The sequence below is a fragment of the Temnothorax nylanderi genome, unplaced genomic scaffold (assembly GCF_030848795.1).
Source record: "Temnothorax nylanderi isolate EJ_2023f unplaced genomic scaffold, tnyl_v1.0 TNYL_tig0281_pilon, whole genome shotgun sequence".
In the NCBI taxonomy this organism is placed as follows: Eukaryota; Metazoa; Arthropoda; class Insecta; order Hymenoptera; family Formicidae; genus Temnothorax; species Temnothorax nylanderi.
In genome coordinates, this window is record NW_027249343.1 from 111,953 (window position 1) to 128,108 (window position 16,156).

General features: G+C 36.1%; 3 protein-coding genes across 6 annotated transcripts in view; 2 read left to right on the forward strand and 1 right to left on the reverse strand.

The window, feature by feature from the left end:
- Window positions 1–1,636: 1,636 nt before the first annotated feature.
- LOC139780497 (uncharacterized) lies at window positions 1,637–9,443 on the forward strand (the record flags this gene model as incomplete). Its single annotated transcript, XM_071719160.1, has 18 exons — window positions 1,637–2,089; window positions 2,279–2,424; window positions 2,498–3,051; window positions 3,301–3,458; window positions 3,540–3,644; window positions 3,822–3,952; window positions 4,044–4,217; window positions 5,390–5,721; window positions 5,856–6,043; window positions 6,592–6,825; window positions 7,105–7,161; window positions 7,229–7,457; window positions 7,538–7,686; window positions 7,786–7,887; window positions 7,986–8,195; window positions 8,292–8,474; window positions 8,538–8,687; window positions 8,768–9,443. Coding segments are annotated over 18 exons (3,744 nt in total), but the record flags the coding sequence as incomplete, so codon positions are not given.
- LOC139780503 (uncharacterized) lies at window positions 9,186–15,445 on the reverse strand. 2 transcript variants are annotated; one of them, XM_071719163.1, is made up of 6 exons: window positions 15,013–15,445; window positions 13,505–13,880; window positions 11,053–13,355; window positions 10,196–10,975; window positions 9,895–10,112; window positions 9,186–9,700 (listed from the first exon to the last, which is right to left on the reverse strand). In XM_071719163.1, exons 2-6 carry the CDS (start codon window positions 13,869–13,871, stop codon window positions 9,568–9,570), a joined length of 3,801 nt encoding a protein of 1,266 aa, XP_071575264.1. In that variant the 5' UTR covers window positions 13,872–13,880; window positions 15,013–15,445; the 3' UTR covers window positions 9,186–9,567. The 2 variants fall into 2 exon arrangements, with proteins under 2 accessions (XP_071575264.1, XP_071575265.1); XM_071719164.1 differs by lacking the exon at window positions 15,013–15,445 and adding an exon at window positions 14,257–14,485.
- Urm1 (Ubiquitin-related modifier 1) overlaps window positions 14,522–16,156 on the forward strand; it is a 53,717-nt gene continuing 52,082 nt past the window's right edge. For 2 of the 3 annotated variants that reach the window (XM_071719167.1, XM_071719166.1), the window contains exons 1-3: window positions 14,524–14,867; window positions 14,960–15,024; window positions 15,110–15,191. In XM_071719167.1, coding sequence (XP_071575268.1) covers window positions 14,827–14,867; window positions 14,960–15,024; window positions 15,110–15,191 — 188 coding nt within the window. In that variant the 5' untranslated portion in view covers window positions 14,524–14,826. Of the gene's footprint in view, window positions 14,868–14,959; window positions 15,025–15,109; window positions 15,192–16,156 lie in introns of all 3 variants that reach the window. The other variant, XM_071719168.1, reaches the window with a different exon arrangement.

Genomic DNA, 16,156 nt, shown 5'->3' on the forward strand with positions numbered 1-16,156 from the left:
CATAAATATTCTCAAAATCTAGTCGATGATAAAATCTAAAAAAGTGTGCAAGTAGAAACTTGCACATTGCTTCCTCATAGTTTTTAAGTGTGCAAATTATAAATTTGAACATTATTTCCTCACAATTTTTAAGTGTGCAAATTATAAATTTGCACGTTGCTTAAGCAACATTTTATTTCGCTCATAAAGCTTCCTCTATGAGGAAGCCAAATTAATAAATATCTACTAATAATTATGCATAAAAAAACAGGCTTCTTCAAAAGAAGAAGCTTTATGAGCGAAATAAAATGTTGCTTAAGCAACGTGCAAATTTATAATTTGCACACTTAAAAATTGTGAGGAAATAATGTTCAAATTTATAATTTGCACACTTAAAAACTATAAGAAAGCAATGTTCAAGTTTCTACTTGCACACTTAAAAACTATATTAAGAACCAATGTGCAAGTTTCTACTTGCACACTTAAAAACTATGAGGAAGCAATGTGCAAATTTATATTGTACTTGTACATTTTTTAAATAAGTGAGTCAGTGGTTTTGATGGTTGGATAATATCGTTTTCTAATCATTCATAAACCTATCTATTGATTTCTTCTCGATGTACTGGTGGATATCTATATTGCTTTATGTGTACGGATATTTTTTTATTATAGATATAACGGATCTTGCAGATTATTGATATTCAAGCATCGAAACAAACAGAAAAAGGAAAAGAGGTGAGAGATACATATACGTTAGAACATATAAAATAAAAATAATTGACACACGTATTGCGTATTCGGTAAAAAGAACTGCGAAATATTTTGAAGTAAGCAAAATATTCGACAGTGACATTATATGAAATATTTAATTTCTTTTCATATGTATATTATATGTGTCATATTTTATATATACAATCTTTCCGATTAGTCACACAAAAATATTTCTCCATTCAAATTACCACTCACAATTTGACGATATAAGTAGTTTTGTCACAGGAAATAACGGAGAAATTGCAGGTTACAATTGTGCTGCACATACATCATTATTATATCTTGCTAGATCAACCAAAATCGGTCCTGTGATTCGAAGGTAAAAATATGAAGGTAAAATTAATATTTCTAAATAAAATATTCTTTTCTTTATATAAAGCGAGGGTAATTATGAAGGAGAGGGGCTTCCTCATCGATTTGGCTGAAGCTTCACAGTTTTGTGTATTTTGGTGCGTAAAACTTTTTTCCTAATTGAGAGCGATAGTTTTAACTTACAGATTTATGTTTTACGCACCAAAATACACAAAATTGTGAAATTTCAGCCAAATCGGTAAGAAATCCCCTCTCCTTCATAATTACCAAAGCGCGTATACCGTGTATGTTTCGTGATTAATCTTTAAAAACCATATGTGTGACCAGTGTGACATCTTATTATCATTACATTCAACCTCATTTTGATATGTTTTTGGATACGTTTAAAATTTTAGCTATCCTATTTAAAGAGCAAAAATTTGCGAAATATTAAATAATGATATTAAAATAAATATTTTGTTATAATATTACAATATCATAAATATGTGTAATGCTTATAATAATTATATCAGATATCGCTTTTATTAAGATATTTTATTTTACATAATCTTAATAAAATATTTTACATTGACATAAAAGATTTAAATATTATAAAACTAAATTTTCAAAAAAATGTTTATGTACAAAAGTTGCTCCTATTGTGCAGAAACGACGACCACGTGCAAAAAACTATTCTTCTCCACAAAAATATTCTCATACGCACGAACGTTTGCCGACCAGAGCAAAGAGTTCTCATGATTCGAAGGGACAAAGCTTCAAACAAAGCTATTCTAAGCTTCAGCAAAATGATGGATATTATGATAATATATCATGCTTAAAGAAAGACGCGTTTGCTTCGCTGGAATCTCTCTTCGACTTGAAGAAACCATTGAATTTGCATGATGTATTTCCTTTAGCATTCCATTGTTACAAACAAAAGTCAGTCAAAATATCTAATGCCACAAAATCAGAACCTCATGTAGAAACACTGTTTCTGCAATCTTTTTTGCCACGGACAACAAACCTCAAGCAGTTTGTTTTCAAGGTGGTAATTACGCTATTGTATCGTAGTATTCTATTTACGTCCATTCTCCAATTATTTAATTGATTACTTGTCTTTGTACTTTACAAGAATTAATTTTGCATTATTCAAAGTATACATTGTTAAAAAATAAAAATAAGGCTGAGATAATTTGTATATTTCATAATATGATAATAAAATTAATACTTCTTTCAGTACGAAAAACATGACGGAGTCAAAGTTAAACAAAATGCAAAAAATCAGATAAAGACAAACAAAGAAAAAAAATTTCCGTTGGAAGTGTCGAAATCGGTGGAATTTCAACTAAACGATTTAATTCACAATCAACAAAACCGCTCAGGGTAATAATTTTTTTGTTTTTATAATATATTTGTATCTATTAACATTACAAAATAATAAAATATATGTATGTAGAAATATGGCCGAAAACAAAATCTCAAATAGCGAAATACGAGAAGAAGAAAAAGAAGAAAAGAAACCAGTTGAAGATGTTATTGTAGACGAGGGATCTGCTGCAACGATAGAAGATCTTAGAGAAGATCAAATGAAAACCGAAAAAAAGAATAAAGATGAGCGTGAAGATAAGAATAAAGATAAAAATGAAACTGTAGAAGATAAAGCTAATAAAGACAAAGTTGAAGGAAATAAGACTGATGACAAAGACACAGTTGAAGGAAATAAAACTGATGACGAAGACAAAGTTGAAGGAAATAAAGCTGATGACAAAGACAAAGTTGAAGGAAATAAAACTGATGACAAAGATGACAAAGTTGAAGGAGATAAAGCTGATAACAAAGACAAAGTTAAAGGAAATAAAACTGATAATGAAGACAAAGTTGAAGGAGACATTGATGACAAAAACAAAAGCAATGATAAAAATGAAGAGGAAATAAAAGAAAAAGTTAAAGATGGAAATGATTTACCAGAAAAACTTTCACCCTCTCCTATCCCACTTGATGATGTGGAAGGTATATTTCAATTACTTAAAATATAAATTTATAACATCTAATCGTAACCATTTCTCTCTCTCTCTCTCTCTCTCTCTCTCTCTCTCTCTCTCTCTCTCTCTCTCTCTCTCTCTCTCTCTCTCTCTCTCTCTCTCTCTCTCTCTCTCTCTCTCTCTCTCTCTCTCTCTCTCTCTCTCTCTCTCTCTCTCTCTCTCTCTCTCTCTCTCTCTCTTCTCTCTCTTACTCTAATATTATATTTTAAAATTGCAGATGAAGTGATAAAATCTAAGGAATTTGTACAACCGATAATCAGTTCACCGATTTTAACCGATGACATAATCATAGAATTAAAAGTAATGAATGAGAGATGCATTCTGCTAACAGATGAAATCCAACAATTAAAACGTGAAGTTTCCGAATTATCGGAGGTAACGTTTCATTGTTATTTGGTACGACGTTGTTAATGAGATAATTATGATAATTTATATATCGTTTTCCTTAATTTGCAGAAACCTGAGTTAACAGAAGAAGATACGCTAATGATTCAAGAGAAACAAGACGTTCTCACGTCAAAAGTAGCTGAACTGGAGCAGTTGACGCAAAAATTTCAAAAAGTATTATGAAAAGATTTAAAAGATGTATTTAGTCTGCCTAAATTATTTTACACGTGATCATATCTCCGCGATATACTTGACATGAAATTCTGCAATAATGCGTGCCAATAAAATGAAATAAATGAAATAAGCAATAGCAGTAATTGTTAAAAATATAACGCGATAAATATATTGTAGGCGCGAGAAGAAGTAGAACGGCTCGGTGAAATAGAAGAAATTGAGATTAAAAAAAGAGACGAAGAACCATTCAAAAAGATTCTAGAAGAAGATCACTTCGAGATACCGCAAATACAATATCCCGAAGATAAGTAAGTTACATTTTATTCTTATAACTATATGTATATATAGTTATATACAACAATTTGTTGCTAGCTAATCTCGATCGCATATTCTTACTAGGCTTCCGAGAATAATTGTTTGCGGTTACACGGACGTGCTTCCAAAACTCGTGGTAGCGGACACCGAACGGAAAGAAAGAGAAAAGTGTTTTGAAAAGTTAACTGGTAAACTAACAGAGTCGTTAACGATGCAGGAAAAATTGGTTAAAGAAAATGCGCAACTGGAAGGTGGAAAGTATGTTTACCTTTTTATAATATGTAAATTTTAAACAAATATAATATATAAAGCAAACGGATCATATTTTATCTGATAATAAAATTTCTATATATATATAAAATTTACAAAAAATATCTTATATCTGATTATATTTTGAGGTATATAGGTGAGTATTTGAAAATAGCACAAAACGTGAAATTTAAATTTAGATTTGTTTCAGATATCTGTATATTTTGAAAATAAACAAAATTTAATTTTTTTTAACTGAAATTTAAATAGTTATTATAGTTTTGGGTAAAATAAAAACAATTGTGTTGGTCGACTTTTTCAGAACACTCAGTATGAAAAGAAATTTAATACTCGATAGTTCCCAGATAGCAACGTGTCTGCATTGTTGCTGGCCTATTGCCGATAACATATGTGTGTGTTGCTATCAGAATTGTGGCAACTGAGTCCGCATTTGTCGGCAAGTTGATGCCTTCACGATATAACAATTTTATATAGCAACTTGCCAGCAACTTGTTGGCAACTTATGCTGCGGTCTAAAATCGTCTGATTCAAAATTCGAGCTGTTGCTGTCATGTTGCTGTAATAATTCAGTAGGATCACACAATGCTGTCATATTGTCAGCAACGCGAAGTAAATTTGATGCTGCTCTCTTGCCGACAAATTGCTGGCAATACATATATCTAATGTTTCCTGCGTGTTGCTTCAAATATTAAATTACTCGAAATCAATTGAAGCAAATGTATGGCAAATTGGCAGCATCATAAGCAATCACAGGTTTGCGCGATTTTGCTCAGACACGCTTTGCTATCTGGGTTATTTTATTTGCATAATAAATAATAGAAGATCGAATAAAATGCTTGATTGTACGGTTCCCTCGGTGACGATTTCACGATGTTTTCAGCATTATAGCATGTCAATTATATGTCACTTATACGTAACCCGGTTTTACGGTATATCGATCTCATAACAATGAATTAAATGTGCACGTTGATGGTCATTTCATTTTTGAAAGTTTTATAACATCTTGAGCTTAAAATGATCCCATTTTTTCCCATCTTTTTATCCCATTTCAATTATACGTTCTGATTTTATATAGCGAAAAATTAAAATAAAGTACTTCTAATATTAAAATAAAGCGAAAGCTCAAGAGTGTATGGAAAGCTGTATTGTCCTGCAAACAGGTACAAGTTAGAAGAAGCCTTATTAGAAAAAGATACAGCTCTCGAGAGTTTACAGAGGAAGGTATGCGGCCTGCAGGCAGAAATGCGTATAATTGTCAAAGAAAATATGGAGTTGAGTCGCCAATTGGCCGCTTTGAATCAGCTAGTGATTAGACCTACTTGCTGTTACACCTGTCCAGGTGTTACTCCGTCTCCTCCATCAACGTCGCCGGTATTATCCTCGCGTCCACAAGCTAACGCGCAACTCCGGGACGACGTTTACTACCGATGCAAATGCTGTTTTCGATCATCGTTCAATGACACCTTGTCGCCAACTACAGAAACCGCATGCAGTAAGAATAACTAGTATTAATCATAATATCTAGTTGAGCCGTTAAGAAACAAGATGTTCTGCATATTATTTGTCAAAAAAGGCTTGTGAATGTGATGAATTTTACTAGTAAAGAAAGAATGTTTAATCTCGCAGATTCACCGAGACTTACAGGAGGTGGATCGCCAATCGAGGAGCGTTATCCCACAGATAGCAACAATTTACAAAACGTGGAGATGTGTTCCCGAGGTCCAACCGTTGTCAAGCCATTGCTTCCTCGAGGAACATGTCCCGCAGAATTGGGAGATAAACTTGCGACCTATGGCACTAGCACTAAACAATTAGTAAGTTTTAAGAACTGTTGGAAATGAGTGTAATCCTTTCCATATGTAATAAAAGTCAAGAACATTGTAAAAAAATAATTAAAAAACCTTTTTTGAAGAAGTAATTTTTATATTTTCTTAAATATACATACATTGTGCCATAAATTATGTTCCTAAGAAAAGTGGATTTATTTCATAACTAAAATATAAAAAGCAGCACAAAATATATATACCTATTTTATCGAGTATACATTGTACGATGCTTTTTATTTTAGTTATTAAATAAATCCATTTTTCTTAGAAACAGAATTTATAGCATGCATATGACTATATAGTGTCTGATAAATTATGACACAGTGAGAATTAAGAGATAATAATTCTTATATTTTAATTTTATACATATTTTCTATTTCAAAACTAATCAATTCTTTATCTAGTATTGTCCGTATATTAATTATATGAGGTAGCAAAATAATAAAATCTATTTCTAATGTTCTGTACAAAAATTAGTTAAAAACCGATTGATTAAATCTATAGAATGCAATCTAGAGTTTATTTTACAACTTCAGGAACAACAATTGGGCAGTATGGAAACTGAGGTACGTAACATGCAGATGGAATTAGCAAACGTACAACGGGAGCGACAACAACTGGAACAGCAACGTAAATTGCTCAAATGTACAGGACCTTGCGCACCGTGCGCTTGTTGCCCACCTCCGACTTCGACATGCGTAACACCCACTCTAGGACTTCCGTCTATTTCGTCAAAAGTACCTGCTGTGTCTGCGATGCCTCTCGCTCAAGTATCTATACAGCTTGTATCTATACTATATTATATACATATATATATATATATTTTTTTTTATATAGTAGTACATTGCATGTATTTTATCCAAATTTTTCAAGCAATACTCACTTTTCAAATAATACGAGTTTGTACATACGTACCTCTTTTTAATTTAATATATTTTTACAATTGATGTGTTTTTCACAATTAAGTCGTAATATTTTGTTCGTTTTTTTTTACAAAATTAATAGACAGCAGCAAACAAAGAGTAATATATTTTTTATATCGAATACAGATAACTACGCAAGCTGTGCCTCCGATGTGCACTGGTTCTTGCACAAACGCAGCCATGGTAAGACTATAAGAGAATTTATTTTGCACGTTTTGGATAATCGCAATAACGTAATTTATGACCGAAGGGAACCAGTACTTGCGCTCAGCAATTGCGCGATCTTCGCGAACAATACGCTCGACTTCAGGATGATTATAAAAGCAAGTTGTGCGAGGTATCGTGTATGAGAACAGAAGCGGAGAAGCTCAAGCAAGATACGCGCGATGCAAAGGAAGAGAAGGAACAAATGGAGATAAAGCTGATAGATGTTCAAGAGCGACTAAAGTTTCTAGAAGCGGAAAAGGGAAAATTCGAGGGTAATTCATTTCACTATAGAAAAATGGTGCATAAATCTCCAATTTAATGTACGTAACAAAATGCATTAATTTTGAGACAGGTCATAAGGAACATCTCATCGAGCAGGAACAGGCTCTGATGGTGGCAAAGCAACGCTTTCGAGAAGCGCAAGATGAATTAGAGGAGCTTCGTTCTTTGATTCAAGATCAAGCTGCTCAATTGGAGGATTATCGCAATAAATATTTGCAAGTTGGTGTCATCGTTACGATTTTTTAAATAAATTATATTCGACATTTATTCTTAAGCATAAATGATTAAATTATAAAGACAAAATTAATGTGATCTTAGGCCCAGCAACAAGTTGAAGAACAGCGCAGACAATTAGATCTTATGGAAATGGACAATGCGCGAATGAATGAGAATGTTACTTTGGAAATCGGACGTGTTAAAGTATATGAAATACTAGTTCTAATGCGATTTGTTATTCAAATTATGTAAATTTTGTAAAGCTATATTCTCAATTTATATGTTAATGCAATTCAATGCAGAATCAATTTCAAGAAAAATTAGCCGAACTTGCACCGTTGCCCGATATCTTGAAACAGATGCAAATGAAGATGCAGGACGCGCAAAAGATGCGCTTGGTCGCCGAACGTAGTTGCGACGATCTGTCGCGGGAATTACTAGGGTGCAAAGATAAGATTCAAACCTTGCAAAATCAATTGGACGTATTGCGCAACGAGCATCAGACACTTCAGGTTGCGATTATTTAGCTTGTAATTTGTCGTTATTTCATAACTATAACTTCATAAAAATTTTATTTTTATTAAAAATAATCTCAATCGCTTATATAGGATGAAAGGGGATTCGGATCCGGCAAATCCGAAGAGATAGAAAGAAAGTGCAGCGAGTTGCGAAACGAAAACGAAAGAATGAAAAATACATTGGCACGATTTGAGGAACACGAGGCGCAGATGCAAAAGCGCATTGACGAGAAAATGCACGAGAACACACAGTTGTCATCGATGTTAGAACAGGTACGTGTAGACTTGGAGATAAATAAGATTATTCGGGAATACTGAAGTCTCTTTCTGTTTAAGGTAAGGGAGGATTCCGCTCGACAAGTGGCGAGAACAAAGGAGCGATGCGAAACCATGCGAAGATCGATGCAAGGCCAGATCGCCGAAATGGAGAGGCAATTGGCTCAGTGTAGAGCAACAGCACGTGCCGCGCAACGGGATAGGGACGAGGTAACAATTGTAGATACTACGTGGAAATGTTAATGGACATAGGAGTGTATTTACGACACATTTCTCGTTAACGTATGCAGATCAGGCAAAAAATGCAGAGTCAAATAACTAACTTGAACGAGGCATTCAAACACGCGCAAGGCCGTATAAAATCGTTACAAGGTCACGTGAACTACCTCAAGACTTCTTACAGTAATATCTTTCTCGGCCAAGGAGAAACACCGACAAGTGCTTTGCCGGTAGATGATTCCTGCGATTGCAACTATTAAATGTGTGCACATAATTTTTCCATAATAATGCTATATATTTTTGTTCAACATAGCAAAATTAAAATATGCTACTCGACGACGCACACAAGCCTTGTTATGCATTTATATACTTTAAACAATAACATTTTGATACAATTGACAAAGTTAATTGATAAATAACTGTTATACTGTCATCTTTTTTATAAGTATGTAAACTATAAACGACATATCTGAAATATAAAAGACAAACTCAAGAGTCAAGTATATTTACTGTATGGCGATTACTTGTTTCATTATTTTTAACACATAACTTAACTGTAATACTTATCGTATACTTATTTCACACAGACTAATTTCTTCACATGGAAAATATATTATGAATGTAGATACACAGCGCTATCTTATTAGAAACTTTAACAAAAAAGTGACATGTATCACCGTAGCTATGCATATATTGGATGTATAAACATATCTTTCTCATATTATTATATATATTTTATTTAACAAATCGACTATACTTCTTTTATAAGCAATGAAGTAGGACGAGGCATAGTGGTTAGGAAAGAAACTAAAACAAAAATATGATATATGTACATATGAAAAAGAAATAATTAATATTAAAATGGATTCCTTTAGTCTGTTTCCACTGAATGAAGCATATTGAGCATATTAAGAATAGCATCTGAACGCGATCGCATCCTTTCCATCTCCGTTCGAAATTCTTCCAGTTGAGATTCAATTCGCTGTGCGTAAACATGGCAGCATCTGTGAACAAGTAAAACAATCTTGATATTAAGTCAAATATTTAAAAAGTAGATATTTATTCTTATTAAAATCTGATATTTCCATTTTTACTAACAAAAGATTGTAAATTTCACAAATAAAAATGTTACATTTATATGCCATCACAATTCTGGACCACGTATTAAAAAATTTTTACGAAATATTTGAAAGCACACCTTCCAGCAGGTTGTCCTGAATTAGAACATGATGGTTCTGGAGATGCGCACGGCGAAATTTTGATTTGTGGAGAACAACTCCTTAAATAAGATTCCTTCTTATGCATACAGCTTTTGCTATTACTGGATACATTAGGATTATAGCAATCTCCACACCCTCGTATAAGATCCATTAAAATTCCTCGTACCCTTCTCCCAGTTAATCTTCGTCGTCTCGTCTGAAAAAGAAATAGTTATACTCATAGTCAAAATTATGATCATACAAATTTTGGAATATTCATAGAATTATTTGTAAACTCACCTCTGGTGTTTCACCTTGTTTTAGCGTTATTAATGGCTCTTCTTCATGTAGAACATTTGGAGACGAGTGATTACATGATTCATTATATTCTCGATCTGTATTCATTATTAATGGCTCACAAGTTTCTTTCAACGTGTTACAACATTTATGACTTTCTTGACAATTATCTGAATTATGCAGTGAATGATGACATGCCGTGCAATTTCTACAGTTGTGCTCGTTGTTTTCTGAAGCGATATTTTCATATAAATGCTTGTTAGGCTCTAAATTTTTTGAAAAACTTCGTCGATGTTCCTGGGATGTACTTAATTTTTCTTTGCTACAATTAAAATTATCTTCGAATTTTTGCCTTTCCTTGTGCAAGGAACAATTGCACTTCTGCTCTGACATATCAGTATTGTGAATGCAGCAGGAATGTAATTTTTCTTGAGGATGTGTTCGTTTGTATCTTAACCATTCTTTACGATGTTTTGAGAGATCACAGTCTTCGCAAGAGGAAATACACGCACTTGGACTATATAGTTTATCCGCATGTGCTTTATCTGTAGAACAAGATGCTCTTGCTATGTTAAACGAAGGTGAATGACATGAAAAATTGGATGCAGCCGAAGACAGTTCAAATTTAGGCGGACTTTTTGATTTTTTACTTGTTGAACATACTAAATTACTGCCATTGAATCTGGTATGCGGTGTTTTTTGCCAGCAGTGATAATTTTTATCTTTTATTTTAGTAGATGTTTCTGCCTCATTTTCAGTCTCAGCAGTGGATTCTTGACTGATCTGAAAAATACATTTTAGTTTGATTATGATAATCTTGAAATATATTTTTTTAAGCTAGAACTTATAAAATCACTTACCTCTTTACCCCAAATGTTGATTGTTCCGTTTATTTCAGACATTCTTACTTCTACATTACCAAGTAAGTATGGACCACATTCTCGAATACGTCCTTTTTCATTAATAGTCTTGTCCTTTTCAGGCTCCTGTGCTAGAATTAAAAAACTACGATCTTTACTGTTTTCATCTTCACGATATACAAAACATTTTACATTATCGTCTGGATCATCAATGGTATCCGTCTTGCTTTCCATTGTAGATGTAGTAGCTCCTAATTGACTTGTATTAGCATGAGATGAATTTGCTTGCAAATCTACATTTTTATTTATCGAATCACATACATTTTTAAACTGGGATTCTGCATTAGGTATCTCATTTAACTTTGGATGTGATTCCGCAGCAGTTTGAGAAGTTTTAAAGGATTGTAGAAAATTAGGTGGCCCAAGGTGGTCCGTAATCTTTCTTTTCTTGGAGCTAGAAGGTTGACATTGATAGCTATTATCGTCACTTTGCAGATCCATTGTTACACTTTCGTTTAATCTTTTCTTTGAATTTTGTGTCAATGGACTTTCTGGATTTGTTTTCCCCTGTGTAATACTTGAAAGAGTTTGCAAGATTCGGGATGAAGTAATAAATGCGCGTGATAGTGAGTGTGTTGTTTTCCGTGGTGTACCATCAATCAGTATCATACTATCGTCAGAATGTAATGTTTTTGTTACTTCCGGTGGTTTCATGGATATTGATAAATTACCAGCACTGGAACTCCACTGATCTATAGAACTCAGCGTTGAAGCGACACTACTACCTGATACTTTATTGTTAGATTGCTTGACCTGTGTAGGTTCCATTTGATCTTGATGTTGATTAGATATAGAATCGATAATAACGTCTGTCTGAACCGATGCAACCTTCTGTTCCGGTTTGTTTTCTTTCTCATATTTTGCTAAGGTTTTTCTCAATTCATCTAATTCCTGTTTCATTTTTATATTTTCCATAAGCTGTTTTTGATATGTATCAAGCAAACCGTTGTATTTTACAGTTTTCTGTGTTAATTTCTTTTGTAATGCGGTAACTTCTGAAGTGTCCAAAGCAGCCTTATTAAATTCATTTGTTTTTTCAAAAGTTATTTGTTCATTATTATTTTTCACTTCATCTGACATCGTCTTAATGCTTTTTATATCCTCAATTCTTAAAGGACAAGCATCTTCATTATCTGTGGATATATCCATTAGATCTGAATTATATGTTTCAGGTTGAACAGATTCTTGTTCAATAACATGTGCATTTCTATTTAGATCAGTTTTTTGACTAGAATCAGAAGTGCCATGCATATACTCCTCATAACTTAAGGTACGCAAATTGTAAAGTACTGTTGGTACTTCTTGATGACCATTTTGGATAAGAGGTGGTTGTATAGCATCCCCGAAATGTGAAATTTCTCTGTCAGGGTAATTAAACTTGAGTTGTTTAACTTCGATTGTTCCATTTTGTTTTTGTATCTTATTATCGGTGTTTGCAAGATCTCTTTCATTCTGTGTCGACTCAAATGGTATACTTATTTGGACTTCATTTTGTACGGATTCTTCATGTATTGATTCCAAACAATTTTGATTATCTTGTCCATTTAATATCATTTGTGGCGAAGTAGTAGCATTGTAGGCCACTTTATCCATGTTACTGTCGCATATTTCTGCGATTTCCAACTCTTTTATCGTCCTTTCGGCATAATCTTTTATCGTCTTGTTGGTCGCTGTAGGCTTCGTCTTTTCTGTATCATCATTTTTATGATCGTTACTTATACTGTAAATCGCATCTTCCTGATGCTGTTTTACATGTTTTTCCATAGAACGCCTATTTTGTTCCTTTATATCTTTGATATAACGTTTAACTTTGCTTTGTACATAATGATATTTTCCTGGCATTGGTTGCTTTTTCTGGATCATAGAATATACAATAGCTTGTTCTGGAATGTTTAGATAATTTGGCTTTAAAGCTTGCGAGTGTCTTCTCTTAAAATATTCAGTATTTATATTATTCTCGTACGTATTCAAATCTTGAAGAGAAAGACTCTTTTCCTTGTAACGATTTTTCAATCTCTTATTTAAGATAAAATCATCAGATCTTCCATCGTAATAATCCATCGTAATAGCCTCATAATTATCATCGATACCGTCATCATCATTATGCATTTGTCTAGGACTGTCTTCATCATCTTCCTCATCTTCGTCGTCTTCGTCATCATCATCCTCGTCATCCATCAAATGCTTCATGTCTCTTGGACGCTCCGAATCAAATTCATTGTCAAGTTCCAAATTTTCCATTTCTATAACAATATAATGATTCTAAAGATACATACGAAAAAAAATATACAATTATATATCAATACTAAGTGCAAAGACATCGTCTGTCTACTTGAGATAAACCAAGCCAATCCAATTTCTTTATTATTTGTACATTCTTTTACCAACTTACCGTCGCTATCTCCATACTCTTCTTCGTCATCCTCGTCGTTATAAGGATGATCGGTTTCTTCTCCGGATGACAAAACATACACGCTACTCGCTCCTTGATCGTCGCTGGGATATGGGCTCGGGCTGCGGTCCCTGTCCACCTCTCGCGAGGACTCATTCTCTGGCTGTTTCGCGTTAACAACATCCGAATCATCCGGTCTTGTGGTACTGGACACGCTGATGTACGTCGGCATTTCCTCGTCCTCGAGCAGAGCCGCGTCCGTCTGATTCATCATTAATTTTACTTCGCTCTTGGATGAGTCGTTAGGTTCCATCGCCTTTGTCTCCGTCTCGGTGTCGTCGGGCGAGTGCTCGCTGTTCTCCGACATCGTGGGAAGCTGTGGGCGAGATGGAACCACGGATTATTATCGATTGGTAACGTATCGCTGTTGATTACCCGACGATCGGAGGCGTCGGGACGACAACGTTCCAGACTTATCTCCGACTTCCAAGCGCTTGCTGGCCCGGTGAGTTACGCGACGCGCGACAGAAAACACTTTTTAATCAGCCGCCATTACGGGCCGCGCTTTCGACGTACGTTGTCGCGTCGCGTTGTTCGCGACGCGACATGTCGCGAATGATCCGCGTTCTCGTTTAGCAACGTGGACGGCTAGCGGAACGGACAATCAGCCGTTAGATGTGTTCTCTTTCTTTCAACACCGAGCCATTATTCTCGCAAGATTAATGACCCGCATGTCGCAGGACCGTACATACGTGATGGGCTGATGGCGAGAGCCGAGCGGACCTGTCCAGTTTCACCCGCGAGCCTCGCTTGAACCTTCACGCGTCCGCCAGGTTGATAATCGAGGGTTCGATTTGCCTGTCCGAGATTCGAGGGTCACTTAAGCGATAACCGGCTTTAGATGTGCAATGGAGAAGTACCTACTTTTCGCACCGCGTATGTACAAACGCACCGCGGTAAGTGCCGAGGTTAACGCCACTCGCGCGCATGCGCGGTAGAGAATCGCATGCATGTAAGTTGCACATACGTACATACATACGTGCACAACTGCAGACGCACGAGAGAGCTCTTGCCAATTCGTTTTATCACGCCAATCGATTTCGGCCCTTGGTGCGTACGAAATCCGGAAATTCGTAGCAATTCTCCCTTTCCTCTTTTTTTCCGCGCGTTAACGTACCCGGCACTCCACGCCGATCATCGCCAAACGACTCGTGAAGGCACCGTGCAAACGCGCCCGCGGAAATCCGATTCTAACCTCATTAAAGCGAGCGAGCGAACGAGAGAGAAAGAGAGAGGCGTACTTCAAATCTCGATTTCGACGCATGATGACAGCGATTGGACTCCCTCTCACCGTCGAATTCGGGTAAGGTCAAGAAGATTGGAATTCCGATACGCGACCGCGACGATTATCGTCGCGCGGGATTAACAATCACGCATTTGATCGAATGTTCGCAGGGGTGGGGCGGAACTGCTGTTCGACGGTAGGAAGCGGTACGAAGTGGACTTACCTGGCGAGGAATGTAAGCAACGTCACGTCGCGAGCCCCTTTGCGTATCAGTGCTCGTTTTCTCCCTTCGCTAATGTAACCAGTGATTAATTCCGCAGGGACGCTGAAGCGGCTGCTGGGCTGGCTGCGGGATAACCTCTTGACGGAGCGGCCGGAACTCTTTATGCAGGGCGACACGGTGTAAGTGTGAAAAAACTACGTTCGTGCACTCGGAATGCGCGCGTGTTGTCGGACAACGCGGGTCGCGTACTACCTCTGACGTTTCGCGGCCGCGTGTCGAAGAACTCCACGGTGTTTGCGCCGTGCCAGTTGAGCCCGCGCAGGTGGCCACAAGTTCACTCCGCGCGTAAACGCGTCACGTTTACACACACGGTCCCGTCAGGTCCCGTGTGAATGAATGGCATCGGCCGACATCGTGAACAAAGATGGCGGCCGCGCATCGCGCCTATAGGCATATGTCTATGATCATCGACCTATAGTGGTTGCTTTTCATTTAGCGACAAGTCGACACGCGTCATTGGCCGCGTTCAGCAGACACACTGTTGAGTGTCGTCTTATCAACACGCTACGTTGATTTGTTGGGTCTAAAAGTAAGAGCCAATCACATTCGATTGCTACTGAGCGGTTTGTTCTGCTGAACGCGCCCATTCTGTCTTTTTTCAACATCTAGGCTGCGTTCGAATTTCCTACCCGAGTGCTAAAAATCCTATATACTACGTTTACGCGAGCGTTACTTCTGTAGTAACTTACTATAATTCCTTCGCATAAACGGGATTTTGTAGTAACTTACGATAATTTACTCCGCGTAAACGAGTGAATTATCGTAAGTTACTACAGAAGTAACGCTCGCGTAAACGTAGTAATAGGCCGGTATTCATATCAGATCTTATTTCAAGACTGTCTTAAGTAATGTCTTAAGATGCTAATACGGCTATGTGATTGGTTCATAACATCTTAAGATCGTATTTAAGGCTACGGTCAACGTGACGCTACAAATGCTTTGGAGCGTTCTTTTTCTCCTTCTTTCTTCATTGAAAGAAAAGAGAAGAGGAATGCTTCGAAGCATTTGTAGCGTCACGTTGACTGTAGCCTAAGACTGCGGTCCACTTGACGCTACAAATTCTTTGGAGCGTTTTTCTTCTCCT

What these genes read in the sequence shown, in the direction of transcription:
- LOC139780503 (XM_071719163.1), bottom strand. Translation starts at nt 13,871, where the DNA reads ATGTCGGAGAACAGCGAGCACTCGCCCGACGACACCGAGACGGAGACA. An exon ending in AGAGTATGGAGATAGCGACG is followed by an intron (nt 13,356 to 13,504) that starts GTAAGTTGGTAA and finishes ATATTGTTATAG; the next exon opens with AAATGGAAAATTTGGAACTT. An exon ending in TCAGGACAACCTGCTGGAAG is followed by an intron (nt 9,701 to 9,894) that starts GTGTGCTTTCAA and finishes ACTTGTTCACAG; the next exon opens with ATGCTGCCATGTTTACGCAC.